A 26,552-nucleotide genomic window follows, 5' to 3' on the forward strand; every position below is an offset into this window, starting at 1 on the left:
TACAAGAAATCTGCATTTGAGATGGGTACCAATTGCATCATTTTTGGGTGAAATATTTCTTACCTCGTAAAGGATTGTTATATTTGACAGATTTCTCGCTTCAAAAGTGGAGAAATTAAGTGAAATTTTGAGAGAAATTCAACTATTCTCCACATCAAAGGTATAAAAACAGGAAAAGATGACTGCATCACTTAGTTTGAAATTAAGTCAATAAAAACAAGAGTACAGTAGCGTCCATTCTGCGTTGGGTTTGTTTATTTAAAAGATTACAGCTTTGAAAAAGAGTGAAGCAAGCACCGGAGGCATGTGCAATTTATTCGGGAACAAAAAGCGAGCGACGGAAGGAAGGCGCGGCCGGCGCCACGGACGTCGTCTTTGGTTACTGGAACTCGATCCTGACTTGCGTGAAGGTTTGCTCCAACTTGACCGAGTGCATGGCGGCGTGCTCCCACAGCGCCTTCCTGTGCAGGAAGGACAAGTCGCAGCGCTCGCAGGCGTAGGTCTTGACCTTGGCCGCCTTGGCGGCGTGCGTGCGCCGGTGCTTCTTCATGTGGTAGGACATGCGGAAGGCCTTGTGGCACACGTCGCACTTGAAGGGCTTCTCGCCCGTGTGGATGCGCACGTGCGACTTGAGGTAGCCCGACTGGATGAAGGCCTTGCCGCACACGTCGCACTTATACGGCCGCTCGCCCGTGTGGTAGCGGGTGTGCAGCCGCAGCTCGTTGGCCGTGAGGAAGGTCTTGCCGCACTCGGTGCACTGGTACGGCCGCTCGCCCGTGTGGATGAGCTCGTGGCGCTTGAGCGACGTCTCCTTCATGAACTGCTTGCCGCAGCTGGCGCACGGGTAGCGCACGCCGATGTGCACCTGCTCCACGTGGTTGCCCAGCTGCTGCTTGGTGCGGTACGCCGCCGGGCACTGCGAGCAAGCCCACGGCCGGGCCTCCGAGTGCGTGCCCATGTGCACGGTGAGCTCCGAGGCCGAGCGGTAGCACTTGCCGCACTGCCAGCACAGGAAGGGCCTCTCGCCCGTGTGCTTGCGCTGGTGCACCGTCAGGCAGTTGGACGAGCGGAAGCGCGCCGGGCACGAGTCGCAGGCGAAGGGGAACTCGCCCTTGTGGATGCGCTGGTGCACGGCCAGGTAGGAGAGCTGCGAGAAGCTCTTGTCGCACTGCGGGCACGGGTAGGGCCCGGCGAAGGCGTGCTGCTTCTCGTAGTGCTCGCGCAGGCGGCGCAGCAGCGTGAAGCTCTTGTCGCACATGGTGCACGCCATGGGCCGGTGCATCAGCTGGTGGCGCTCGAAGGCCGCCTCGCTGCCCAGGATCTTGCCGCACTCCTTGCAGTAGAGCGGGTCGTGGATCCTCTGGTGCACCTTGGCAGAGAGGCGCACATTACACCACCGCAAATTGGCGGGCCGTCGCAAGTGTCTGGCTCACCTTGAGCATGGTGAGGCTCTTGAACTCCTTGCCGCAGGCGCCGCACGTCAGCATGTCGCGCAGGTCCGCCTTGCACACCTTCTCCTGGTGCTCCCTGAGCGCCGACAGGAACTCAAAATGCTTGCCGCAGTTGGAGCACCACACGGGGATCTGGAGCGGCTGGCCGTCGCCGTGGCTGGGCCCGGCCTTGGCCTCCTTTTTCCAAGAGCAGCGGGACGTTTTCTTGTGGCAGATGGCGTAGATCTGGTGGCGCTTGAGGCCGTGCAGGTGCTTGAAGCGCTTCTTGCAGTGCACGCAGTGGAAGGGCCGCTCGTCCGTGTGGCTCTGGATGTGGCGGTTCAGCGTCTTGACGTTGGCGAAGGAGCTCGCGCACACCGGGCAGGCTTTGGGGGCTTTCCCGCCCGGCCGGCGACGGGCGGCCGGCTGCGCCGTCGCCTCGGAGACGGCGCCGCCGTCCCCCGGGTTCTTCTCCGCTTCGGCGAGGATCTCCTCCGCGCTCTTGCTGGCCTCCTCGCGGACGCCCTCGTGGCCGTGGATGATCTGGTGCTTCTTGAGCGTGTCGCGGTACTTGAAGCCCTTGTCGCAGGCGACGCAGATGAAGGGGCGCTCCTCCGTGTGCGAGCGCAGGTGCTTGTCCATGTCGGCGCTGCAGGGCAGCGCGCGGCCGCAGATGGGGCAGACCTTGCCCTCGGCGGCGGCCGCCGGCTGCGGGTCGAGGCTCTGCTCTTCGCGCCTTCTGGCCGCAGGCCTCTTGAGCTCCTGACTCTTGCAGAACTCCTTCTGGTGCCGCTTGAGGACATAGCGGGTCTTGAAGCGCTTCTCGCAGAAGGAGCACTTGTGCGGCCGGTCTTCCGAGTGCGACGTCATGTGGCGCTCCATGTCCACCTTGCGCGCGATGAACTTCCCGCACAGGGCGCAGTTTTTGTCGTCCGGCATCTCCGGGGAGTGGGGCTCCGCCCCCGCCGCCGCCACCCCCTCGTCGTCGCCGCCGTCGTCGTCGTCCCGCTCGTGGACGCGCATGTTGTGCCGCTTCATGTCGTACTGGTCGCGGAAGCGCTTGTTGCAGCGGCCGCACTCGTACTTCAGCTCGCGGTTCTCCGAGTGCGTCTCCTGGTGCCGCCTCATGGCGGCGGCGCGCAGGAAGCTCTTCCCGCACACCGGGCACGTCTTATTGGTCGGGTGCTTCTTCCTCTGGCGCTTGGCCGCCTCGGAGGAGTCGTCGGCCTTCTCCGCCTCGGCCGCTTGCCTCTTCAGCTGCAGTCGCTTGCTTTGCTTGAGCGGTTGGAACGCCGCCGGTTTCAACGAATCGTCGTCCGCGTCCTCGCCCTCCTCGTCTTCTTGCTCCTCCTCTTGAGGGGCGGGATCCATCAAGCCGGGTGTCTGATCAATGTGTATGTAGTCCAAGAGCGTGACCGTCTCGCCTTCCACCTGCACGGTGACGCATCCCGACATCTGCTCGGTGGGCGGCTCCAGCTGGATGTGGTCGGCGTCGATGACGACCTTCTCCAGCTGCGGGAGGGCCAGCGAGGACAGGATGCAGTTCCCGAAGGAGGACACGATGCTCTGAGAGTCGTCTAGTCAGGAGGAGGACAAACACAAGCGGGGAAAATTGATGGTTTTTATTCAGCGGTGGTGGTGGGTGTGATTCTTCCACCGACGAGCCTCACCGGTTAAATCGAAATGTCCGAGCGCGGTGTGGTGCAATAGCGCCGCCTTCAAGTGAGGTAGGTCAGGAACCGAGTGGATGCACTCGTCCAGGGCCTCGGGGGCGGCGCTCAACATGGCCGCCGTCTGGATGGGACACAAAATAAATCCCACCGCTGTTTAACTCATTCACTGCCGGACATTTTCAGACCCTCTTTTACCCTAACGTTTGAAAAAAATATAAATCAATTCCTGGGATTGAATGGCTGGACTGCGAAAAGACGAATAAATACGTCAATGGCAGCGAATGAATTAATAAAAATCACGGATTAGTTAGACAGGGGTCCTTATATATAGCCTGCTTTGGCATTTGTGGTATTCATTTTAAAAACACCCGAGTACACTTGTACTACATGCTGATTTCTGGTACCTGCTGAATGTCCGGCACTGGCAGGAGCTTCTCCAGCCTTGAGATGAAGTCCAGTGTGAGCACCTGCAGAGCGCTGTCATATTCAGGTCCAAAAGCGGAGGGAAACACATCCTGCAAAGGGATGGATTGTTTTCAAACAGGGGCCACCAAAATATTTTTTTTTTTTTACATTTTAACAGCAATACAAACAAACCTGAAAGAACTTGTCCCTCTCTTCGGGGTCTTTCAGGAGCAGCTCGATCTGATCCACAAAGTTGGATTCAGGAAATTGGACCTCGGCAAAGCACGGCTGACACACAAGCGTGAGCGGTTAAAGTGGACAATAATAAAAGATGCTCATCGGAGATCCATTTCGGATGCTCACCTGAGCCGCCCATGTTGATATGAGGTCCTTGATTCGGCTCAAGTGAGTCTCAATGGTGTCCCTCTCTGGGTTCACCTTGGATCGACACATTTCCAGAACCACCTGCAACATGCAAACAAATACATTGTTTTTACATAACTCAAGCGGCGGCGTAGCCAACGCTCCCTCAAATGTCGTCCTTCCTCTAGCCTACCCGTGCCCGCAGACCCAGCAGCAGCTGTGCCTTTTGGTCGGCATTCAAGAGCTCGGGTAAAATGTCGGTGACGGTGCTGACGAACTCCTCCACCGTTCCAAAGTCCCGCACGTCGCCGCGCTGCACCACCTGCCACATGGCGGCCGACACCAGGCGCAGAGGCGGGATGAAGAGGCGCAGGGACGGCAGCAGGAGTGGAGAATCTGGACACATATTCCAGAAACGTTTCATTTGAAGTCAATCATGGATAGACATCCATCCATTTTATACGCTTGTCTTCATTTTCAGTTGTATTTGTGCTGTGGACTGGTTGGCAGTGAATCGCAGGGCACAAATAGCAAAACAGACATTCAATCTATGGACATTTTGATTCGTGTGATGCAGGAAGACAACCACAAATTTCTAAACTGTGCAGCAGATGTGCTGCTCTAATTTTTTGGGGGGTTTCCTACATTTTTTGGACAACTAGAATCGTCCATTGAGTCAGTAAGAAGTAAATTATTGTTTGTGTTTTTAGTTTAATTCTAACTTATGGCATTCAATGTCAAAAAAGTAAGCAGGAAGTCATTACTGCTGCTGCCTTCAGGGACACACAAATGATATCGTCATTTGAAACTACGAGGACAGGCGTCATTTTTGTGCGTCAAAATTTGGGCCAAATTGTGACGTGGTTTGCTGCTTTAGTGTGACAAAACTCGTCGTTTGTGCGTGACCCAGGCTTTTCACTTTAATACTGCGCTATATTTGCGTTGTCCCTTTAATTTTGAAGCAAGTTATCAAAAAATATATAATTTCCGGCGAGGTCCACAAACGCCGCATCTCACATTTGTTAAAAATATGACTACTGGCTCGAACAGTAGAAACGGTTGTGGGATTTCCTCTAGTTCAGCGCGGCTGACACTTAAATATTTTTTAGATGACTTAGCTTAGCATAACTGGCAACCGCTGTGCTTCTTCCGGGCAAGTGAGCAAACAACCTTAGCTAAGCGCCATCTCACAGCGGGCTACGCCATGTTACGAATCGGACGCACACAAGGAAAAAGAAGACCCCGTAAACTCGCCAAGAGTGATGCATTCATCATTTCTGTTCATTTTACCGTTTTCGGTGCGATGTAACGTGTCCATGTTGACACGGAGGTCTTTGAAAAAGCGAGGAAGGCGAAGTCGGGGTTCGATTGTGAGTCGACGTCCGCCCGTCTCTGCGCTGCCAGTTGGCGGGGAGGGAAAAGGCGGCTCGATTTTCGTTCCCGACTGCGCAGGCGTCGTCCCTCTAAGAGGATTTCTGTCGTCTTCAGTCAGCTCCTAGCAGTATAAAGTTGAATTTCAATAATTGTCGATTAGGGTATTATAAACTGCGGTTACAAGAGAATGAAAGCCCCACGATGCAGTACATGAGCAAACTTTCTTGCCCCTTGCTCCGCGAGGAAAGCAAGCTAGCAAGAAAGACGACTCTTCTTCGTTTGGGATTTATGCGGTGACGTGAACAGGCACTGCTCTCTACAGACCATTTGGAGTATTGCAGCAACTAAAAGATTTTTTTTTCAAACCATAACATAAGTACATTTTCAAACCACCATATGTTAAAGGTACCGTAAATAATGACAAAATAATTAAAGTAAAAAAAAACAAAATAAAATAATGGAAGGGTGGTGGAACAGAGGGAAAAAGCAGGACTAGGGTGGACACAAGCAGGTAAGGAAGGAAGGCAGAAAAGTAAGCCAAAGAAGGAAGAATGTAAAGGTGGATAATTGAACAACAAAACAATGTGACGGAAGGAAGAAAGGTAAGATGTTAAGAAGAAAAGAGGGAAAGACTAGGTAAGAAGGAAGTAAAGAGGCAAGAAAAGGAGTGGACACATGTCAGAAAGAGAATGGGTAACAAAGCCAGGAAAGATGTCAGGAAGGAAGGAGGGACAACATTTGCTCAAAACATTAAAAATCCAATATTCTATAATACGTTCTTTTTTAATAGTGTGCACATCATGAGTAGAAAAACAATCAAATGCAACATATAGATGAAAATGTAATCATTTATTATCTGTCCACAGAAACATGGAACGTGTAGCACGAGCGTAACCTTTGCTGCTGTTAGACTCAACTACATACTTGCTTCTCACACCATCTCTCATTTAGACTTTCATATTTGTATATATCATTTGTACACTATACATGTTCTCCAAGGCAAGAAAAAAAAGGTCCCTTTGAGGGCATGGTAAATTCATGTTTTAACCCTCAAAATGAAGCATTGTGGATACTGTCAAGTGCATCCGGAAAGTATTCGCAGGGCTTCACGTTTACAGACTTGTATCATTTTAAGGAAAGAAAATGCTAACATTTTAGCAGGCAAAGTAACAGTGGGACAAACGACAGGAAAACGAGACAACGAAAGCGCATTGCCAACAACGAGAAGAACCATGCGGGCCCACATGGACGATGCTAGCACCACTTCTAGCAATAGCATCGAGGCACCAGCAGAGGCGCTAGCGACAACACCATAAAGCCGCTAATGGTACTCACAGCGTCCGACCAACAGGGGGTGCCGTTCTACAAGAAAAAGGACCACACGAGTAATAGGCTCACGCTACAACGACTCGCCAGCGCCTCTGCTGGAGCAAACGCGGTAATGCGGCGAAGCAGTTTTTCCGCTCAACAAAGTTTGATTGTGCAGCTTAACACGATCAGAAAAAGTGCTGACATCATTAGACAACTCCATTCAAACAGCTTTCAAGACATAGGTGGCTTTTCTATTAAAAAAAGACTTCGAAAAATAAAATAGTTAATTCTTCCCTTTACTTCATTCATCCATCTTCAATGCTGGCTCTCTTCGGGGACTGTAATATTATCAGGAAATATACACTCTCATTGAAATATTGCTTTTAATAGGATCCTTTTTATATGCATCTCAACAAAATAGATTAAAATCAAATCTGTGGGGCTGAATGTAAGAAAATAAATAATATAGGATTTCTGTCACTATTATTTACAGCATAAATAAATTTGACTAGACTTGACAATCATTTATGTGCCTACAATAAATAGTAGTACAGTACTGCATTACTATTGTTTTTGGTTGACTGCTGGACTGGACAAACTGCATATTTTGTAATTTTTAATAAACCAAAGAATTCACTGTGCCACTGTGCCATCTGTGAAAAGTTTGAATCCTACAGCCACCTCATTAAAGTACACTTGAAAATCAAAATCTCCAGTATTTCTGATCACTTTTTCATCACTTGTAAATATTTTTTTTGCTCAATTTCTTTGATGATTTTGGTTGTCTTTTGAACTGGACAAAACACATTTAGACAACAAGTATTCCAAATTTCACGTTGCTAACAAACTGGTTTTGGGCACTGAATTAAAAAGAAAAGGCGATAACTGGAAATGGCCTCTTCAAACTAAAATGTCAGACTGTGTGTTTTCGGGCATGTCTTCTTGAGACCTTTTTGTGGGTCTACTCACGACAAATTCCTACGAAATTTCATGTGAAAAAGGATCCAAGGAAATGACTAAAATGGCTGCTTCAAAACAAAATGGCAGACTTGCGCTATATTTTTAGGCATAGCTTCTTGAGACTATTTTTGTGCGTTTACTCAGGATAGACATAGCTACCAAATTTCATATTGCTAAGTGAAACAGGCTACAGGGGCCGAATTTTCAAATTAATAATGGCGGCAAGCATCCTTGGGAAATGACCAACCTAAAATGGCCGATTGCAAGCAAAATGGCAGACTTCCTGTGTGTTTTCAGACGGTTTCTTGAAACTTTTTTTGTAGGTGTACTCCCTATTAAATTCCACATCGAACATTTAGTAAAATATTTAAGTGAAACATTTTACCGGCCCACCTTTCAGCCATTTCATCAGGTACACCCGCTGATCAACAAGCCTTGTATTTAACGACATTTCAATCCCTTATCAAGCCTTTAGCTTGATTTCAACAAACTGGAGGAGAAAATGTCCCGCGAAAGCAAGACAGCGGCCGGCTACAAATGTGCAACGCACGCTAGCACGCATGCGCACATTCAATTCAGAGACGACAGTTGGACATGAGACCAAACGTGGTTCTATTTACACTTTGCATTATTTCAGTGGCGTCCTGCACTTCCTCCGTGTGGAAGGCTGTGCATAAAAGGGCCTCATGCAAAAAAAAAAAAAAAAATCTCGATTTTGGTAACACAGTGTCCCAGATGCAGAAGGTTTGGCCTGAAAGGTTCCTTTTGCTGGCTTTGCTACTTAACACTCGTGGTCACACGGTCCCCAAAAAACCACGTCACACCACCGAGCCTTTGGAGGTGGACAGGTGGATGGAGTGGACGCGAGAGGCAAGCGTCCTCTCCAGGTCGTGCAGGATGTCCGAGCAGAGGGCGGCGGCGGCGTCGGAGGAGGAGGAGGAGGAGGGGGCCGGCGACGGGGGCTCGTACAGAAGCTGCTTGAAGGCGTCCAGCTCCACCAGCAGCGCCATGTTCTTCAGGAAGTAGCCCTCGATGAAGCGCGTCAGCTCCGAGGCGCCCAGGAACTGCGCAGCGGACACAGAAACAGAAAAAAAAAAAAAATCAAAATATGAAAACAACATTCATCCATTATATCCACTTTTTCAAAAAAATTCAAAAACCTTGACCTTGGCGTGCTTGTAGAGGTCCACGCAAGTCTCGGTGGTGATGTTCTTGGAGCAGATGATCTCACAGTGTCTCTGAAGGGCCTCTAGTTGGAAGAACTTGGAGGCAGACAGTAGCTGCCCGACACACGCAGCGATCCCAGTTACAGATGCTAACAGCAGCTAGCATATGCTAACCTAACCCAAGGCCTCTTACCTCCATGACTTCCGTGTTTCGTATGTGCAAGAACTCGGTGCCTCCACAGTAGAGATACTGCATGACCAACTGAAACAGACAGGAAAAAAAAAATATATCAGCGTTTCTGTTTGTTAGTGTAATTTGTTGCCACACTGCCCCCTAATGGCTTGGAGTAAGTCTTACATGGAATATGTTATACTTGACGTGGCTGATCTCGATGCAGGTGTTCTCGGCCGCCGGTCGGTTTTGCAGCAGCGACTTGAACCTGAAATCATTTGATTTATTTATTTATTTTTTCCCAAGATTTTGCAGAAGATAATAATGAGGGAAAAAAAAAGATTTACCTGGACGATGCGGTGAAAAGGAGAACTTTGTGTGCATAAAAGGGTTTCCCCTCCACCAGGAAGGTGACGTCCGACATCTCCTTGTTGTTGAGGAAGTGCGGGTCTGCCGATACGACCACACAAAACGCCTCATTAGTCATCTCGTCTGAACGCTGAGTGCAGCATGCGATGAAACTGATGTGCTCCTTCATTACACGGCTCGCCAAGTGGCTGACACGGACGTGTAAGGAAAACAATTAGAATATCAAAGCTGAATGCCTTCCCTGGCCTTGTGCTGTTTCCTGTTTTATGGTGAGTCATCCAACTTTGCCGCCATCCTCCGCCAACACGCAATTAAAAAAAAAAAATCTAAATTCTCACCCATCTGTCTGGTCGACGTGAGCCAAATTTGGTAGCAATCAGACAGAATCTATCAGAGGAGTCTTTAAATCACCCACGGTCAACATGACCCTAAAGTGGTCGCTTCAAAACAAAATGGCGGAACCCGTGCATGTTTAGCTTTGGGGCCAGATTTTTCAAAACAATGCTTACGGTAAGGACCCCTAGAAAAAAAACACCTAAAATGGTCACTTCAAAGCAAAACAGTTGACTTCGTCGGTGCACTTGACACGCCTACCAAATTTCGCGCTGTTAATCGAAACTGTCATCAGGGATGAATTGGACTCAGTGGGTTGTGTTGTTGCAATGCGACTTTTAAACAGTAGGTGGTGCTACAGCACAGCATGAACTTTTTCAAACCTCATTTTCCTTCAAATGATATACGAAACAACAAAGTGAAGGCATTTTCAGAGCGGCTTGATTCATATTTGATAAAAAAAAAAAAAAAAAAAAAAAAAAGAGTGCAGTGACATTTAATGCGCAAGCCACCAACTTAAAAGCTTTAACATTTGCCAGAAAGCTAAAAATAAGCATCTTCAAGTCGTCAGTCCGCCACAACAAGCAATGTTATGTATTAGCATTTTGAGGGCGTCACCTAAACGCGAAGTCTGCTTCTTCTTGATCTCGGTGAGTTTGGGGATGGGGAACGGACCGTAGCACTGCGTGAAGATGACAGACAGCTGCTGGCTGATCACCTCGTTCTACACACACACACACACACACACACCCACACACACAGTTCGAGAGTTAAGAAGGATTTTCAGTTTGGTCATCGTAGTCTGCTTGCATCAGGGCCCCAAAAATAGGTGTTTTTTTGCTTCACTTTTTTTCCCCCTCATAAAATTTTAATAATACAATTATGACTTAAATATCGTAAAATGATGACTTTTTCTTGTAAAATGATTTCTTTAGTCTAGTAAAATTATGACTTTTTCCTTGTAAGAAACTTTTTTTCTAAAATGACTGTCTTAAACTATTATGGTGTTTATTATTGAAAGGTTATGACTTATTTCTCGAAGTAATTTTGGCAAAAAAAGACTTTCTTGTAAAAAAAAAAGCATGACATTATTCTCGTGGAATAAGGACTTTTTTCTTGCATCATTGTAGCATTTTATTTTATTCCAAAAAAATTTTTTCTTGTGAGATTATGAAATATTTCAAAATGTCTTATTTCTTGAAATATTCCCTTTACTTATGAAATCATACAATTTTTCCTCATTAAATTTGGACTTTTTCTTTGTACTGTAAAATTTAGACAAGGCAGCTTTCTTCTTAAAACATTTAAAAGCATTTCCAAGCATAATCGCCAAAAGCAAAGTAAAGAACTCTAACTAAGGTACGCGAAGGAGGACCTTGCAGGATCTGAGGATGCGGAACATGAGCGGCAGGCCGTGCGTGAGCAGCTCCTCTGTGTACTCGTCCTCGCGGATGCAGCTGAAGTCCTTGAGCAGAGCCTGGATCAGCGGGCGGCGCTGCTGCGCGAAGCCCGTCCGCAGCGACTCCAGCCACGTGTGCAGCGTCCACGGAACGCCTGAGCGCAACAATCACAAACCCGTGGTCATCATCCACCGGCCGGGGCGCTGTCAAGGGCGGCCATGTTTCCATCACTTGATGATATAGGTGAGTGCATGTGAGTGGAATTAACAGCAGGGGAGTTCAAAGACCCTTTTTTTTTTCTTTTGGTTTTTAAACCAAGTCAACTTTTCAACAGACCACCTCATTTATTGACAACAATGAATTCTGGAGTAGGGCTGCAACTAACGATTATTTTAGTCATCAATTATTACAGGACAAAATATTTTTTACTGCTGGCAAGCTGAAATTCTGAGCATCTGGACGATTCCAAATTAAAAAAGGTGTCTAAACGATTAATCGATTATCAAAAATGACGATTCATTTGATATTCAATTAGTTGTCGATTAATCGATTAGTCTTTGCACTGCTACTCTGTCTCGACCACATTTTTTTTTATTTTTGCATTTGAGTGCAAGTCAGCTGATTTTGAGCGTCTGCCGATACCATGTCCTGATCTGATATGTTGGCGACGCTTTACAAAAAAAAAAAAGTGCATCCAACTTGTCTCAATTGCCTTCATTTTTTAAATTTGAATAAAGGAATCCCAACATGAGCCTTTTTTCTAAGGCAATGATTGACTGTAGCTTTGGTTCAAGCCAAGTTAACTTTTTAAATTTTTTTAATTTTTTGAACATTTGAATTTTTTTGAAAATATTTTATCGGTTAACTTGTGTAACCAATAAAATATTGATTAACCTTAACGCTGTTAAACGACACATCAGCAGTGCAGCAAAAAAAAAAAAAAGAAAAAAAAAAGATGACATTTAAATATCCTGATATATATAAACCAAATGTAAATATTGAAATATTAGAAATTCCACTTAGTGTCGTATAACGAAATGAAAATCAATTAATGGTAATAAGCTATAAGCTAAGCTATTGCGTTTTCATTGGCAAGAGCTGGACCTCATGATTTTTTTTGTCGCTTTATCACCTATAAAAAAATAATTAAATTAAAAAAAATCTGATATCCTCAACGCATACCGATATGCTAAAAACGCAAAAAAACTCGATCATTTTACATTCTAGCACACAAAATGCTGACTGGCCACGAACAAAATCCAAGAGGGATTGTTCCGATAAAGTGGACGTGAGTGTCGCTTATGTCAGGTGGAGAATGAAGAGCGTGACATGCGCCATAGTGACGGCAACTGCCTGATGATGATGAGATGACAACGACGCCTTGACTTACAAGTTCAGTTCATTCCCTGACTCACTTGTATCTCAAATCAACTATGGAAATGAGCAGTAAAACGGCTCGTCTGCACGTTTTGCGCCACCGTTTGTGATGCTAACAGTTAGCCCCCCCCGGAGGTGTCTTGCAGTGCTTGTGAGCATGAAGCTAGCAAGAAATGCGTGCGCGGCGATGCAAGCTGCGAGTGAGTCTGACCTAAGCTGCGGATGTCGATGGTGATGTCCACATGGGCGTGCTCGGCGCTATGGTACATGGCCTCTTTCAGGGCGCGCAGCTTGGCCTTTCCTGTTCGCAACGTCCCGCCGCCGCCGCCGCCGTTGGCCTGCGGGGCCGAAGCCTTCTGCGTGCACGGCGTCGAACCCTCGGCCAGGATCTCCTCCAGGGAAAGAACGTCACCCTTGTCCTTCTCCGACTGGGACAGAAGCTTCCGGAACACGTTCCTACAAACACAAAAGTGGACCGTTGTCATTGAAGGGAAATCAAGTGGGAAGATTACTAATTGGAATTTCAAGACGGAAAAAAAAAAAATGGTTACGATTATGAAAAATATGCTTTGAATCTGTAGGCAATAAAGTCTGTATGTAATTCCGAACCGCGATCGACCTGTGCCCGTGCGCCGCCGCCAGGCTGAAGGAGTTCATGTCGCCGAGCGGCGTCGACGAGATGCCGTTGCGACACGTGGTGCCGATCATGGGGTCGGCGCCTCGCTCCAGGAGGAGACTCACCAGCTCAAAGTTGCCTGCTCGGGAGAACAAAAAAAGAAAAAAGAAATCTGAATAAAGTCACAATATTCTTGGAGACAAGATCATAAAATTGTCACATTAAAGGGGAATATGTAATCATTTCAGACAATTAAGTGAGAATATTAATTTTCTTATTAAAATAATATTAAAAAACAATCATTTTAAAACATAAAAGAATAAAGTTGGAATATTACGCAACTTTCTTAAAGAAAAAAAAAATAAAGAAAAATAAAGTCATAATATTGCAAGAATAAAATCCCAATTTTATGAGAATAAAATGAATGTATAAGGAGAAATGCAATTGACCGATTCTGAGCCAATTACATAATTCTTATTTTTAGAACTGCATTAAAAAATATATTGATGGATTTATTCCCCTTGAAACCCTACTTTGAAACCCTAACCTTAGTTTAAAACCCTAACTACTTTAAAACCTGTGGTCACACCTTCTGACACCTGAATTTTAAAAAAATCAAATTCGGAACAATTCTTAAAAATTGCAAACCCCACTACTTTGAAACCTTAACCCTATTTTCAAACCCTACTTTGAAACCCTGACCCTACTTTGAAACGCCCCTTTCGACTAGCCCTTATTCGAAACCCTACCTTGGAACCCTAACCCTGTTTTGAAACCCCAATTTGAAACCCCAACCTTTGTTTAAAACCCTAACCATCGTTTAAAACCCAACTTTGACATCCTAACCTTACTTTGAAACCCTAATCCCAGTTTAAAACCCTACTTTTAAACCCTCACCCTACTTAGAAATGTTGAATTTTTTTGTCAGTGTGAAATTCTGGCCTTCAGCCTTCACACAATAGCATGTGATGCGCAAGTGTTATTGTTATACACTTGCCGTTGCTTTCCTCGTGTTATATTGTTTTATCTGTAACTTTGAAAGTGTATGGCTTGGCCTGGTGAGTGACGTGGGCGTCCGTGAATGAGATTGTAGAGTTGTCTGCCTGGTATCTTGCTAACCCAAACTTGCTAACTCGTTCGTGGGAAAAAAAAAAAAGCGAGCTCTCAGATATTTTGCTTCGACTTATTTTTTAAAAAATTTGAATCAATTGAATTATACGATTAATCGTTCAAATCTTAATTTCACCTCTGGTATCAATTATCCTCTTCATGATTGTCCAGCATTCCGAAAACGGAATGATCCAAACAGCAGCTTCAAAGTAAAAGCCGACAACGAACGAGGCGCGAGCGCAGCGCCGAACGGAAACGCGCAACGCTTCTTTGGTGCTCGTGTTTTTGCGAGATTGCGTTGTGGACCTGCGGCGGAGGCCAGCTGGAGCGGCGTCTCCGTGTAGTTGTCGGCCCCGTCCTGCAGCGAACCCTCCACGCCGGCGCTGTTGTCCAGCAACAACTGAGGCGGGGGCAAATGGGGGCGGGGCAAAATGGGGTCAGAGGAGAGAAAAACACAAACACGGACATTTTTCGACACTTATAGAATATTCTGGAAGCGCTGCCATCAGTGTGTATGGATTTATGGACACAATGATTCGGAACACACTAAAGACGCACATGATATCATACAGGCTACTCGTATTCATTACTGCAGTCTTTATTAACGTGTTGTTTTTTTTTTTTCCGATTAATTTTTTGTTGTTGTTGTTGTTTTGGGGGGCGGGGGGTCACTACCTGCACGACGGGCGCGTGTCCGTGCAAGACGGCGAACGTGAGCGGCGTCCCGCCGCGTGCGTCGGGGTAAACGGACGGGTGCTTGTGCACTGCGCCAGCCACCTGGGAAGTCACATTACACAAGTTAACGGCGGCCAGCGGGGGGGGGGGGGGGGGGGGGGGACGCTACAAGCAGTGCAGTTGCGGGAAGTAGCGTAGTTAGCAGGAAGTAGCTTAGCTTGTTGTCGTCGCTAGGGGTTACGGCTAGTTTGTGGCGCCGCGTTATGGTTTGACGATATTAGCAGGTGAGCAGAAGCCAGCGCTAAAAATATTAGCATTGCTAAAATATGTTAGTAATAGTCAGGTGATACCATGCCAGATGTTTAAAGCCTCTCTAAATAAAATACTCACTTCACTCACTTCTCCTGTGTGTTTGGATTTTTTTAGCCTTTTTGTGGGTCTAGTCATTATGAACATGCTTATCAAATTTCACATTCCTAGGTCAAACTGTCATTTATCTCATTCACTGCCATTATTTATCTATTTGTCTTTTCGCAGTCCAGCCATTCAATCCCCCAGGAATTTATTTCTATTTTTTTCAATTTTTTTCCAAACGTTAGGGTAAAAGAGGGTCTTAAAATGTCTGGCAGTGAATGGGTTTAAAAAATTCAAGCATCGTGGTAGACGTGCTGTGTTTTTTGGGGACTTATTTGTGGGTGTAGTTATGATAGACATCGCTACCAAATTTCATGTTGCTTAATTAAACTGTCATTTTTTTATTTTATTTTTTTTTTTTAATGGAATTTACTCTTAGAATGCAAAACAATAAGACGTATAGACAGTAAGGGTTAGCATATTTTCAGGCATAGCTTCCTGAGGGTTTTTTTGTGAGTCTACTCATGATAGATAAGTCTACCAAATATTACTTTTCTCAAACTGTCTTTGGAGGCTGGTTTATTTTTTAATCCAAGAGGTGAGAAACTATGAAAAGATCTTTCGAGCACTGAGACTTTTTTGTGGGTCTTTTCATGATAGACATTCCTACCAAATCTCACTTTTTGAAGTGAAACCGTCTTTTTATATTTATTTAAAACAAAAAAAAATCCGAGATCCAATGATCTGCAGAAGAAAAGCAATATGGCTGACTTCCTGTTTCTTTTCGAGCATGGCTTCTTGAGACTTTTTGGAGGGTCTGCTCATGGTCGACATGTCTACCAAAATTCATGTTGCTAGGTCAAACTGTTTCCAGGGGCTGCATTTTCATAAAAATTGGAGTGATTTGGCGTTAAACAGGCTACGCGATGTTGGAGTTGACGACGAGCCGACAGCGTTCATCCCAATGGACGTCGGCGGACTCGTTAAGCACGCTTGTTCATTAAACCGGACTGCGGCGGTGAGTCACACGCTCTCTCCAGGAACGGCGAGCATGCATTATTGATGAGCGGCAAAACAAATAAAAAGGCCCCGCAGTGGAGCGACAGCAATATCATTCTCATGCTGCAGCTTCAGCAGCCAGAAAGCAGCAAGCGGCAAGCACGGCGGGGAAGTCACTCACCTCGCTGTTGATGTCGGCGCCGGCGTCCAGAAGCATTTGGACCATGGCCTCGTCCCCGCGCACGCACGCGTACATCAGCGGCGTCATTCCCTGGAACACAACATCACTGATTTAGTTTGAAGGGTACTGACGATTTTTTCTCATCAAATTAGCAATTTTTCTTGTAAAATCACAACTTTTTTGCTCGTGAAATTCAGACTTTTTTTTTTTGTTTCATTATGACACTTTTTCCTAGTAGGATGATGTCTTTTTATCCTGTACGCTTCAAACTATTTTTCTCAAGAAATTGAGGATTTTTTCTTATCCTTTTATGAATAGAGTCATGATTTGATGACTTATCGCTTGTGGCGGCTTTTTTGGGGGTCAAATTTGAACTTTTCTTGTACAATTTAAACTTTGTTTTTGTCAAATTATGACTTTTTCTTGTTAACTTTACAACATTTTGCCTTGTACGATTTGAACTTTTTTTGAAACATTTGGACTTCATGTAAATTTTTGTTTGTGAAACTTTTTTTGCTTTAAAAAATGTGCAGTTTTTTTTTTCTTGTGGACTTGTGCATCATCTCTTTTCAACTTCCTGAATAACGATTATTTGTGAAATGACCACAGTATTCATTTTTTTCTCATAAAATGATGGCTTCTTTTTTTTTTTTACAGTAAATTAAATTTAGGATTATTTTTTCTTGTAAAAGTCTTGCTTTTCCCTGTAAAATAATGTTAGATTCTTGTAAAATTATTATTTTTTTTTTCCCCTTGTAAAAGTCCCCAAAATGATTTGCTTTCCCGTTGGCGTCGTGGTCTGCATTTCCGGCGTTTTTCAAGGCCCTCCAACACATGGCGCCTCAGCCAAAAGTCTGTTCCACTGGATTAATGAGTCATTGTTTTGGCTCAATCCCCCTCTGCAGTGTGTCCCGCTGCACCACATTCAAATCGCTTTTTAATTTCTATTGTGCGATTGGCGCATATCACAAAGACGTGGCGAGCGGAATCGGGTTAATTACGCGACACGTGCTTTACGTTGCGCTTTTTCCCCCCAAGCCAAATGAAAGGATCAACGGATCATTGAGAGATGGCCTCCCTTCCACTTGGTGGCAGTAGAGACATGCCACGAGCATAATCTAGTTGCCTCGATTTCTTATACACATTTTTTTTAAAGTAGATGTGCAGTCTACTAAAAAAAAAAAATGTACCGGATCTAGATGATTTTTGCTTAATGAAATAAAAATGGAGTCATTTCAACCCAAAAATAATTCTGTGTATATTAGATATATTCCCAGAAGGCCGCCGTTGAGGCGATACCTGCTCGCTGACGCTGTTGACGCCGTCGGGTCCGAGCAGGTTGACGGCCTGCTTGACGAGGTCGGTGCGTCCGCAGTTGAGCATCCGGAAGCCCAGGTCCTGCAGGAACTTGGCCTCCGTGGAGGCGGCGTCCAGCTTGCGGGCGCCGCAGAAACAATCCTCCGCTCTAAACAACAACACGCGCATGTGAATAATGCAACAACGTCATTCAAAAGAAGAAATACAGCAGGCCACTTGTGCCTGTACAAGTTTTACTTTCAACTCAGAAAATGCAGAGTAAAAACATGTTAGAGTAGCCTTAAACTTTATTCAATTAGAGTATTTATATTGATAATTAAAGTTACAAAAATAAGCATTTCCACTATAATAAAAAAAAAGCAGTACCAAAAATGTAAGCATTCCCTTGAAGTTTATCCTTTAACTCAACAATTTAAAATACAAAAATGACAGCACCCAACCTATAAGAATTTCCTCTCCAAAAGTATTATTTTACAAAAGAAATGATAAGCCTTTTATTGATAAAATCTAACTTAAAAATATGTAATGAGGTATTTCCTCTATATGATATTTTTTTAATTAAAAAAAACAATATTGGACCAAAATATCTAAATATAAATCTGCTGTACAATTATTCTAAAATTAATAGAAAAATATTTTTAAAATAAAGTAAACCAAATCTAAGCATTTGGAATATAACATTTCATTTTTGAAATGGAAAAATAGAAATTTAACTCATTCACTGCCAGATATTTCCAGACCCTCTTTTACCCTAACATTTGAAATAAATAAAAAATATATATAAATAAATTCCTGGGATTGAATGCCTGGACTGTGAAAAGACGGGTAAATCCGTCAATGGCAGTGAATGAGTTAAAAACACATTTGTACGATAAAATGTCATTTAAAATATGACATGAGCCAAAATGTAAGCCTTTTTGTTTACACAATTATTTTTTTTAAGGTTAACCTTGACCTCGACGGTTTGACGGCCATACAAGTCCAAGAGCCAATTCAACTGGGTGGCCAGTGATTGAATAGAGTACCCAAAATATCAGCGCTCCCTGTCCTGTATGGAAATGAACTATTTACTAATTTAACAAAATGTAGAAAAAATGACTACACGCGGGGCCCCAAAACTGAGCGTCGTGTCTTTGGTCTGGCGCGGCGCTCTCACTTGATTTGTCTGGGCTCGCAGTCGACGCCGGGCAGCATGAGTCGGGCGGCCTGCCGCACGTCGTCGCTGTCCACCGCCGGGCTGCGGCGGTGCTCGGCGTGAGCCACCGCCACCCGGATCCACTCCATCAGCGGCGGCAGCACCAGGAAGGGCCTGAGGGGGCCAGAGCGCCTCGCATAAATCGCGCCGCATCGACTTCCTCATTACACTTATCTATCAAGGCGGATCGATGGTCATAAAAAAAGATGGAGACTTCCTGTGAGGGGGAAGATAGATATGCTAAAACGAGTGGCCTTCAATCCAAATAATACTGTGAGCTTGACTTCATATTTCATTGGTTCTATGCGTGCTCGAAATCTCGTTTTGTCCAACAATTGTAGTTTTAGTATTAGTTTTATTATTTTATATATATCATACATGAAGTATAATTTGATTGTGATTGATCCTATAAAGGCGTTAAACTTAAAATGGTCCAAATCTTCGTAATTTCAGCATCTTGACAATAAATATTCTCAGATTTCTGACGCCCTCCATGAAACCACACTGATTGATGACTGATGTCTGACATCTTTCAACATTTGTTTTTAGTAATTGGAAAACAATAAACAGCATTTTGGGTGATTTTCTGACAGATGTTACAGATCAAACAAGTTACTGAATCAAAATTAACTCCCATTTGCGCATTCTCTCCACTGACAATTTGAAATGTTCCATTTTTCAGTCAAGTTTGTTCTTACCCTTTTCATCGATTAATTGACAAAAGGATTGACATGTTAATCGATTAGCAAAATAATTATTAGTTGCAGCCCTAATATTTGCTGAGTGCAAGATAGCATAAAAAAAGGTCACAATAAGTATTGTGCAATAATGTAACACAATGTTTGTTTTATTTTAGAAACGGAAAATGCCGTTTCACTTAGTTTTCCATTTTGCTTCCTCATTTTTATTTTTATTTCATTTAGGGAAAATTTGGCAGCAAACCATAATAACCTTGATGGAGAGAGCCAGTTTGCTCTTTATCGAAATGACTGCGTCCTTCCTGTGCTTTGAACTCGTGCAACAACAGCAAGCTAGCTGACCAATTAGCAGAGTTAGCTTCTTCGCTAGCTAGCTGGCTGTCCTAGCTGTCAGCAAAACGGCGTCGTGAATTCCCTCTGAATGCTAAAAACAACGAAAACGACATAGTGACACTTCTGAAGCAAAATGGTTGACGGTGCGGAGCATAAAAAAAGAAAGATGGCCGCACATGTTTGGTCACGATAAAATGGCCTCCAACGTGTTGCTATCTGGGTTCGCGCTAATCATCTATGGAGGAAGACACCTGGGAAAAACCAAGACCGTAGTGCTTTGTGGTGCAATTACGCCCGATTTCTGTTAAAATCACACTTTTGCCTCTGCGGGCAGATCAAAATAATCCTCGCAAATCAAACGACTCAAAGTTCAACGCTTTTCAATGAGCGAAGAGTTCGTTTTCACCAACTTGACTTGAATTGTCCATTCAGGCTGTTCGGGTTCAAACAAGGTCGACCTGGAAAGTAAGCCGGGCCTCATCTGGAATTGCCCTTCATCGCCGGCTTCTATTTTTTTCCTCATCTTCAATTCATTTTACGCTGGCGCGCTGTGTAATCAAGCATTCACTTCCTACTTCTCTGGAAGTGAATGACCGCAAACAAACACAGCAGCAAGTAGCAAGGCAGCAAAGTTGTTTTATGCTGCAAATCGCAAAAAAAAAAATAAATAAAAAAATAAATTAAAAAATGGGTTGAATTGTTGAGCCGTACCTCTCGGTGTGCAGGGTGACCTTGGAGGGCTCCACGTTGGGGTTCTCCCACTCCATCTGCGGGCAGTGCATGAAGTAGCACAAGGTGTAGAGCGCCTCGGGCTCCCAGTGGACGCCGGCGCAGGCCGCCGCGCCCGAGCCGCCGGCCGCCGCGGAGGCGGAGCTCTTGTGCTGCTGATGGTGCAGCGGCGTTCCGTTGCTGGTGTTCTTGACGTGCAGCGGCTGCAGGTGGTGCATGGCCCGCGACACCAAATCACCTGCGAGGAAATGCGCTATACAAATAAAATTGTATTGTATTGTATAAATAAACTCCCTATCAAACTGTCCACCTTCCATCAACAGGTTCTACTTTACTGGAGAATGATTCACAAACACAATTTTTTGTCCCCACAGCACCCCATTATGGAATTGTGGATACGTTTTGTTGAGAAAGAAATCATTGTCAGTTGGTCAATTTGGTCAGTGATGCACCTCTTGGATAGTACTGGACACATTATACCCTTTGATAAATATCAAATGAATGATAAAAGGCAATATAGTAATATCATCAAATCAATTCCTCAATCTGTTGTTGTGATGTCTTAGAATTTGTTTCAAAATAAAGGTGAACCCCTCACTACCTTTGCTTTTGGTGGATGGACACAAATATCACGGATCCTAATATACCTAATGTCAAAATCCGACAATTCTTTGTTAAAGAACTGTATCCATTCTCATCAAACCGGATTTCAAGTTGACAAATTTTCTCAAAAAAAGAAGTTCGAAGTTTGAAATCTAAATTCTTTAATTTCCCCATTCCCCACAAAGCAAAGGAAATTCATTATAAAGTTGTCACTAGGGTATACCCATCGTCTGAATTTTTAAGGAATCGCTTTAATTTGGACCACAACAACTGTTTATTCTGTGATAAAGACATTGAAACAACTGAACGACTATTTTATGCCTGTAATTTTTTTAATGCCTTCTGGGAAGATTTGTTCCCTAAATTGCCCAATTTTTCTACTCTGTCATAAGAAAAATGTTTTGGATGGTTGGAGTCAGCCTAATAATTGACCCATTTATCATTCTCAGAAAATATTTTATACATAAAAATAGATGTATCAAATCCCAACCTAAATTTGATGTTTTTCATAAAGAACTGTGTCATTAATTTTCATCATTGAAATGTATGATGAAGAAAAATGCTGTGACATTATGTAGATTAGTAGAGGAGCTGAACCTTGCTGAAAACCCCCAGCCTCCTTTCTTCTTTTATTTCTTTATAGGTTATTGTATTTATTTTATTTTATCACCCTTTTTTTTTTTTTTTTGTCGTGTTTTGTGACCCTTCTTGAGGCTTGCCGTTTACCTTTTCTATCTTATGTGAACAATGTACTATGCCAATATGTTTTGTACATTTGAAGTTCAATTAATACAAAAATAAATGAAATAAAAAAATAAAAATAAAAATGCACCACTTCCGGGTGCCTGTATCCGCAATACTGGCACGCGATTGGCTTAAAAATACACTAATGATTGGCTGACTGACAACACACACACACACACACACACTACTAATATAAAATTCTGGCATGAAAGAGCAATACCCTAACCTTTAAAATTATTATTTTTTTCATAGTATCCCATCATTTTTTTTCATAAACTGTATTTATTTTTCTTTTTAACTATACATTTTCTTCTTGTAAAATGTCCTCACGATGTCACAATCAAATAGCGGCAGACATCTTGGGATCGACTTGGAAGTTTGCAGGTAAAATGTCAAAATGATTTAAGTGCAAATGAAGGCTTGCAGAAGGTGAGTTTGACTGCATTAGATTTTTTTTTTCTTCTTGGAACTGTTGAAGGTTGTCGGTCACGCCTTCTTTGCAGGAAGCGGGCCCGGCGTGAAGATAAAGAGGACAAAAGGAAAGAGAGAGAAAGCCAGCGAGCGCGAGCGACGCTTGTGGAACGCGTCCAAGCCTGGCGAGCCGAGAAGCTGTGGCGGGGGTGGATTTGGGGGTTCATCCTCTCGAGGGATTCGGCCACGCGCGTCTGTAAATAACAACTTTGATTTTTAACAAGACAAACTGTTTATGCCTCCCTTGATGAAGCGCCTTCGTGTCACTTCATTAATTCTTCTGCTGCCGTTGCTTGTTTTTTGGGGGGGGGTGCGTGTGCTCTGACTAGCTCAGCCCAAAAAAAATTATATTTATATATATATATATATATATATATATATATATATATATATATTGGGGCTGTCAAAATTAAAGCATTAACTATGGAGATTAATTAAAATTTCAAAACGCACAAAAAAAACCTCAGTTAACTGAGCTTTATTTACTTCCTGTTGCAGCTGACCTCTGCTCACTGTGCAGCCAAACTTAAAGGAGAGTCACCGTCGCAAAGGCGGACTTTTACGTAGTTCTACTTTAAGAAGTTGCTTGGCGGCTCATTGGAGAAATCCAAAATAACTTGCACACTTTGCAGAGCCAAACTCAAATACCATATTAGTTGTACGTCTTTGGTGTATTGTCCAACTGTTTTATTTTACAGGAAAATAATCGTATTCAAGGATCAATAAAAGCTATTAGAATCCAAATATACTTTTATTATTTTTATTAATATTTTATCATATTATATAATATTAATTCCAAGATTTTACTCAAGCAAATATCGGTTCCAAGTTTTGTAAAAAAATTGTAGTTGAAAAATGCGATTAACCGCGATCAATTATGGAAACTTTTTCGATTAATTAGTTCAAAACATGTAACTAACACACATATACATACATACATACATACATACATACATACCCCCCCCCCCCCCCCCCCCCCACACACACACACACAATTGTAGTCTTACTGTGTCATGTGTTCTTTAAAATGTAAACAGATGAAATGAATGCAATTGCATCCTTCATGGCCTAACATGACATGACAAGAGTCCCGAGTCAATCGGTCTACAGTGTCCAGATGAGACAAAACATCGACGATCATTCCGGCCCGATGTTTATTGTGTGGCGGGGAAAAAAAACGAGGACGTTTGGGATTAATGGATTCATTGTTTAAAGTGAATCCTTGGCAAGCGAGGCCGCCGCTGCCTGTGTTGTCCTCGCACTCGATCCTGGAAGGCCGCCCTTACGACACATGCCAAAAGGATTGTGGCGGACGCACGCTCGCAAAACTTCAGTCCAAGAACACAAACACGAATCAACTGTGAGTACGACTGGGGGGCATTCGGATCGGCACGCGGGGACGTTTCATTAGGCACGCTCGAAGAATGGCATGACAAATCATGAGTTTAGACTATTTGATCGATATTCATCAAACTCCACTTGCCGTGGCCCACATGCAATGACAAAAACTCAAAATTTACGCTAGCGTCACTCATCTGTCTTATTTATGTCGTTCCAATATTGAAGCAATTAAAATCCGTGGGAGGTCGTTCCCTTTGGAAGAACCCCTGCAAAGAGCCAAAATGACTCAATTTAAGTATCAAATCAAAATGGCAGACTCACGATGACTTTTCCTGTATGACTTCAGAAGATTTTTTTTGGTGGGTCTAATCACGATAGACGTGCCAACCAAATATCATGTTGCTAATTTCAGAGCTGAATTATTTTATTAAATCCAGGTAGCCGCCGTCCCTTGATGGGGCCCCGCAAACGTCCGCTTCGAAGCAACATGGCAGACATCCTGTGTCTTTTCAGGCATGGCGTCTTGAGGCTTTTTTGTAGGGCTACTCATGATTGACTTGCCTACCAAATTTCAATGTGACTAAGTGAAACAGGCTTCAGGGACTGAATTTTCAAATCAATTCTGGGGGGGGAGGCTATATAAAACTAATTGCCGAAATTGGATCTGATTAAATGATGCTACTTCATCAAGTCAATGATATTTGAGAGGCGAGTAGTGAGAAGCGTGAGACACTCCCAAACGTCTCAATGATGCTTAACAACCGTGTTTATTTTTATAATACAGCCCATAAATTCCAACACTAATGCTTCGAGAATTAATGAAGCACAGGTCAGAGCGGAAGCGAATGTCTTAAAAATTCAGCCCCCAAAGCCAGTTTCACTTAGTAACACGAAATTTGGTAGGCATGTCTATCATGAGCAGACGCACAAAAAAAAGGCTCTAGAAAACATGCAGGAAGTCGGCCATGTTGGTTTGAAGCCGCCATTCCCACGGATCCTTGCCTCTCGTAATTGTCTTTGAAAATTCAACACCTGCAGTCATTTCTACTTAACAACACAAAATTTGGTAGGCATGTCTACCACGAGAAGACACAAAAAAAAAAGGCTCTAGAAAACATGCAGGAAGTCGGCCATGTTGGTTTGAAGCCGCCATTCCCACGGATCCTTGCCTCTCGTAATTGTCTTTGAAAATTCAACACCTGCAGTCATTTCTACTTAACAACACAAAATTTGGTAGGCATGTCTACCACGAGAAGACACAAAAAAGTCTGAAGACGTGCACAAAAAGACACAGGAAGTCAGCCATTTTGCTTTGGAGCGGCCAATTTCAGTGTCATTTGGGGTTATTACCCGGAGTCCTTCCGAGATTAACTTTAAATTGGAGTTTTCGTCATTGCGTGTGGGCGGAGCATGGCGGCAAAGTTAGGTGACAGGCCATAAAATAGGAAAGTCAAATAACTCAACTCCAAATGTCATTCCTGATCATTAGCACATCCCGTCAGGCCACGGTTTTTGCCTTCGATTCCATTCTACATTCCCTTCATTTTTCGACGCGTCACGTCAAGAAAAATGAAACGTGGCAGCGTATAAAGTCTAAGATAATAAAAAATAGATGGCCTGGAGATGAAAGGCGACGCATGCCGGTGAATCTCTTGGCTGTCTGCGAGTTGAGAAGCTCTTCCATTAGAAGATGATTACAATCCCACGAGAACATACGGATAATGGAGAGGACGCGCCGCTTTGAACGCACTCGTAGGGAGAAAGACGTATGAGAAAGAATTTTCACTCTAGAATCTCGTCGGAGCGCACTTGTTACTCACTCAGCTCGGCGATGCTTCCCACCCGCGTGGCGAGCAGCGACTGTTCCACCGTGCGCAGTTCAGCTGGAGTGTAGCATCCGTGACCTTCGCCTCGGCCCGAGCGCTGCTGCTGATCCCGGTGGAGGTTGAGACTCTCGGGGAGGCTCAGCACACCTGGAGAGATGCCAGACAAGGTCAGGAGCAGGAAGTCTGGAAAAACAGGCTTACGAGTGTCGCGTAGGGGTCAGGCAGGAAGTTCCAGAATCCTTTCCCACAGAATTCCTTTGCTGCTCCCATAAGGCCTTGCAGGAGAAAACCCACGCAAAGTGGGGACATCCAAACGATTTATACACTCCGTCCTACCCAACGGACAGGTAGTAAACAATGTACGGATCAGTTTTCACAATGGAAACACACTGCTCGTGTGCCACTGATGAGCAGACAAGCAGAGCATTAAGCCGCAAGTTCCTCTTAAATCTGATCATATCTTGTATTAAACACTATAAAACACTTTTATTCCGTCAAGCTGTGCAGCTTATGGGATTTTTCTTATCAACGTGACTCCAGAAGTTAATCCCTGTGCAAACACGCTCAGAGAACGTAGGCATTTACTTCTGGTCTTAGGGAAAAGTGCGGCGTAAACAACATTTGGAGTCAATCCCCAAATGCGAGCTTGGTATTCAGCGAGGAACGCGGCCGGCAAATGCAAGCAGGAGGAATTCCGGCAACCTCTCCTTGGAAAGTCCCAGCGAGGCCTCATCAAAAAAAAAAAACACTCTGATATAAGGAAGACTCGATGCAAGTACAGCGCTTGAAGGAAAGTCGCACTGCGCCCACACAAAATCGCAAATGCCTTTTCAGGCTTTGCTTCTTGAGACTTTTTTGAACATCTACTTATGACAGTTGGAATGTTTCTAAGCCAAACTGACTTTGGGGGCTGAATTTTAAGAAAAGATCCATTGGTCACGGATCTTGGAATGACAAATACAACAACATAGCACACTTTCTGTGTCTGTTCGGAAACATCTTCTTGAGACTTTCTTGTGGGGCTGCT

General features: G+C 44.1%; 2 protein-coding genes across 3 annotated transcripts in view; both read right to left on the minus strand.

Annotated features, from left to right (window-relative positions):
• Window positions 1-233: 233 nt before the first annotated feature.
• Window positions 234-5,545, minus strand: LOC147126821 (uncharacterized). The gene is made up of 8 exons (XM_086022829.1): window positions 5,162-5,545; window positions 4,065-4,267; window positions 3,872-3,973; window positions 3,701-3,796; window positions 3,508-3,618; window positions 3,101-3,224; window positions 1,434-3,007; window positions 234-1,369 (listed from the first exon to the last, which is right to left on the minus strand). The coding sequence occupies exons 1-8, from the start codon at window positions 5,187-5,189 to the stop codon at window positions 380-382; spliced, it is 3,228 nt and encodes a 1,075-aa protein (XP_085878955.1). The 5' UTR covers window positions 5,190-5,545; the 3' UTR covers window positions 234-379.
• A 530-nt stretch (window positions 5,546-6,075) lies between these two features.
• The window catches only part of LOC147126822 (ankyrin repeat- and BTB/POZ domain-containing protein 3-A-like), a 50,232-nt gene continuing 29,755 nt past the window's right edge, over window positions 6,076-26,552 (minus strand). The window contains exons 2-17 of one of the 2 annotated variants that reach the window (XM_086022831.1): window positions 25,520-25,672; window positions 20,523-20,778; window positions 18,742-18,894; window positions 17,568-17,733; window positions 16,269-16,358; window positions 14,735-14,836; window positions 14,366-14,459; window positions 12,953-13,088; window positions 12,545-12,789; window positions 10,932-11,110; window positions 10,175-10,280; window positions 9,202-9,304; window positions 9,041-9,122; window positions 8,876-8,944; window positions 8,683-8,796; window positions 6,076-8,580 (exon numbers count right to left, since the gene is read on the minus strand). In XM_086022831.1, coding sequence (XP_085878957.1) covers window positions 8,335-8,580; window positions 8,683-8,796; window positions 8,876-8,944; window positions 9,041-9,122; window positions 9,202-9,304; window positions 10,175-10,280; window positions 10,932-11,110; window positions 12,545-12,789; window positions 12,953-13,088; window positions 14,366-14,459; window positions 14,735-14,836; window positions 16,269-16,358; window positions 17,568-17,733; window positions 18,742-18,894; window positions 20,523-20,778; window positions 25,520-25,672 — 2,294 coding nt within the window. In that variant the 3' untranslated portion in view covers window positions 6,076-8,334. The remainder of the gene's footprint in view (window positions 8,581-8,682; window positions 8,797-8,875; window positions 8,945-9,040; window positions 9,123-9,201; window positions 9,305-10,174; window positions 10,281-10,931; window positions 11,111-12,544; window positions 12,790-12,952; window positions 13,089-14,365; window positions 14,460-14,734; window positions 14,837-16,268; window positions 16,359-17,567; window positions 17,734-18,741; window positions 18,895-20,522; window positions 20,779-25,519; window positions 25,673-26,552) is intronic. The other variant, XM_086022830.1, reaches the window with a different exon arrangement.

This window comes from Filicampus tigris, chromosome 22 (genome assembly GCF_054856515.1).
Source record: "Filicampus tigris isolate MCC_2025a chromosome 22, RoL_Ftig_1.0, whole genome shotgun sequence".
Classification (NCBI taxonomy): Eukaryota; Metazoa; Chordata; class Actinopteri; order Syngnathiformes; family Syngnathidae; genus Filicampus; species Filicampus tigris.

Coding starts and splice junctions, on each gene's coding strand:
- LOC147126821 (XM_086022829.1), bottom strand. CDS start 5,189: ATGGACACGTTACATCGCACCGAAAACG. Junction 3,225..3,507: donor CAGTGCCGGACATTCAGCAG/GTACCAGAAATC, acceptor TGTCCCATCCAG/ACGGCGGCCATGTTGAGCGC. Junction 1,370..1,433: donor AGAGCCTCACCATGCTCAAG/GTGAGCCAGACA, acceptor CTCTCTGCCAAG/GTGCACCAGAGGATCCACGA.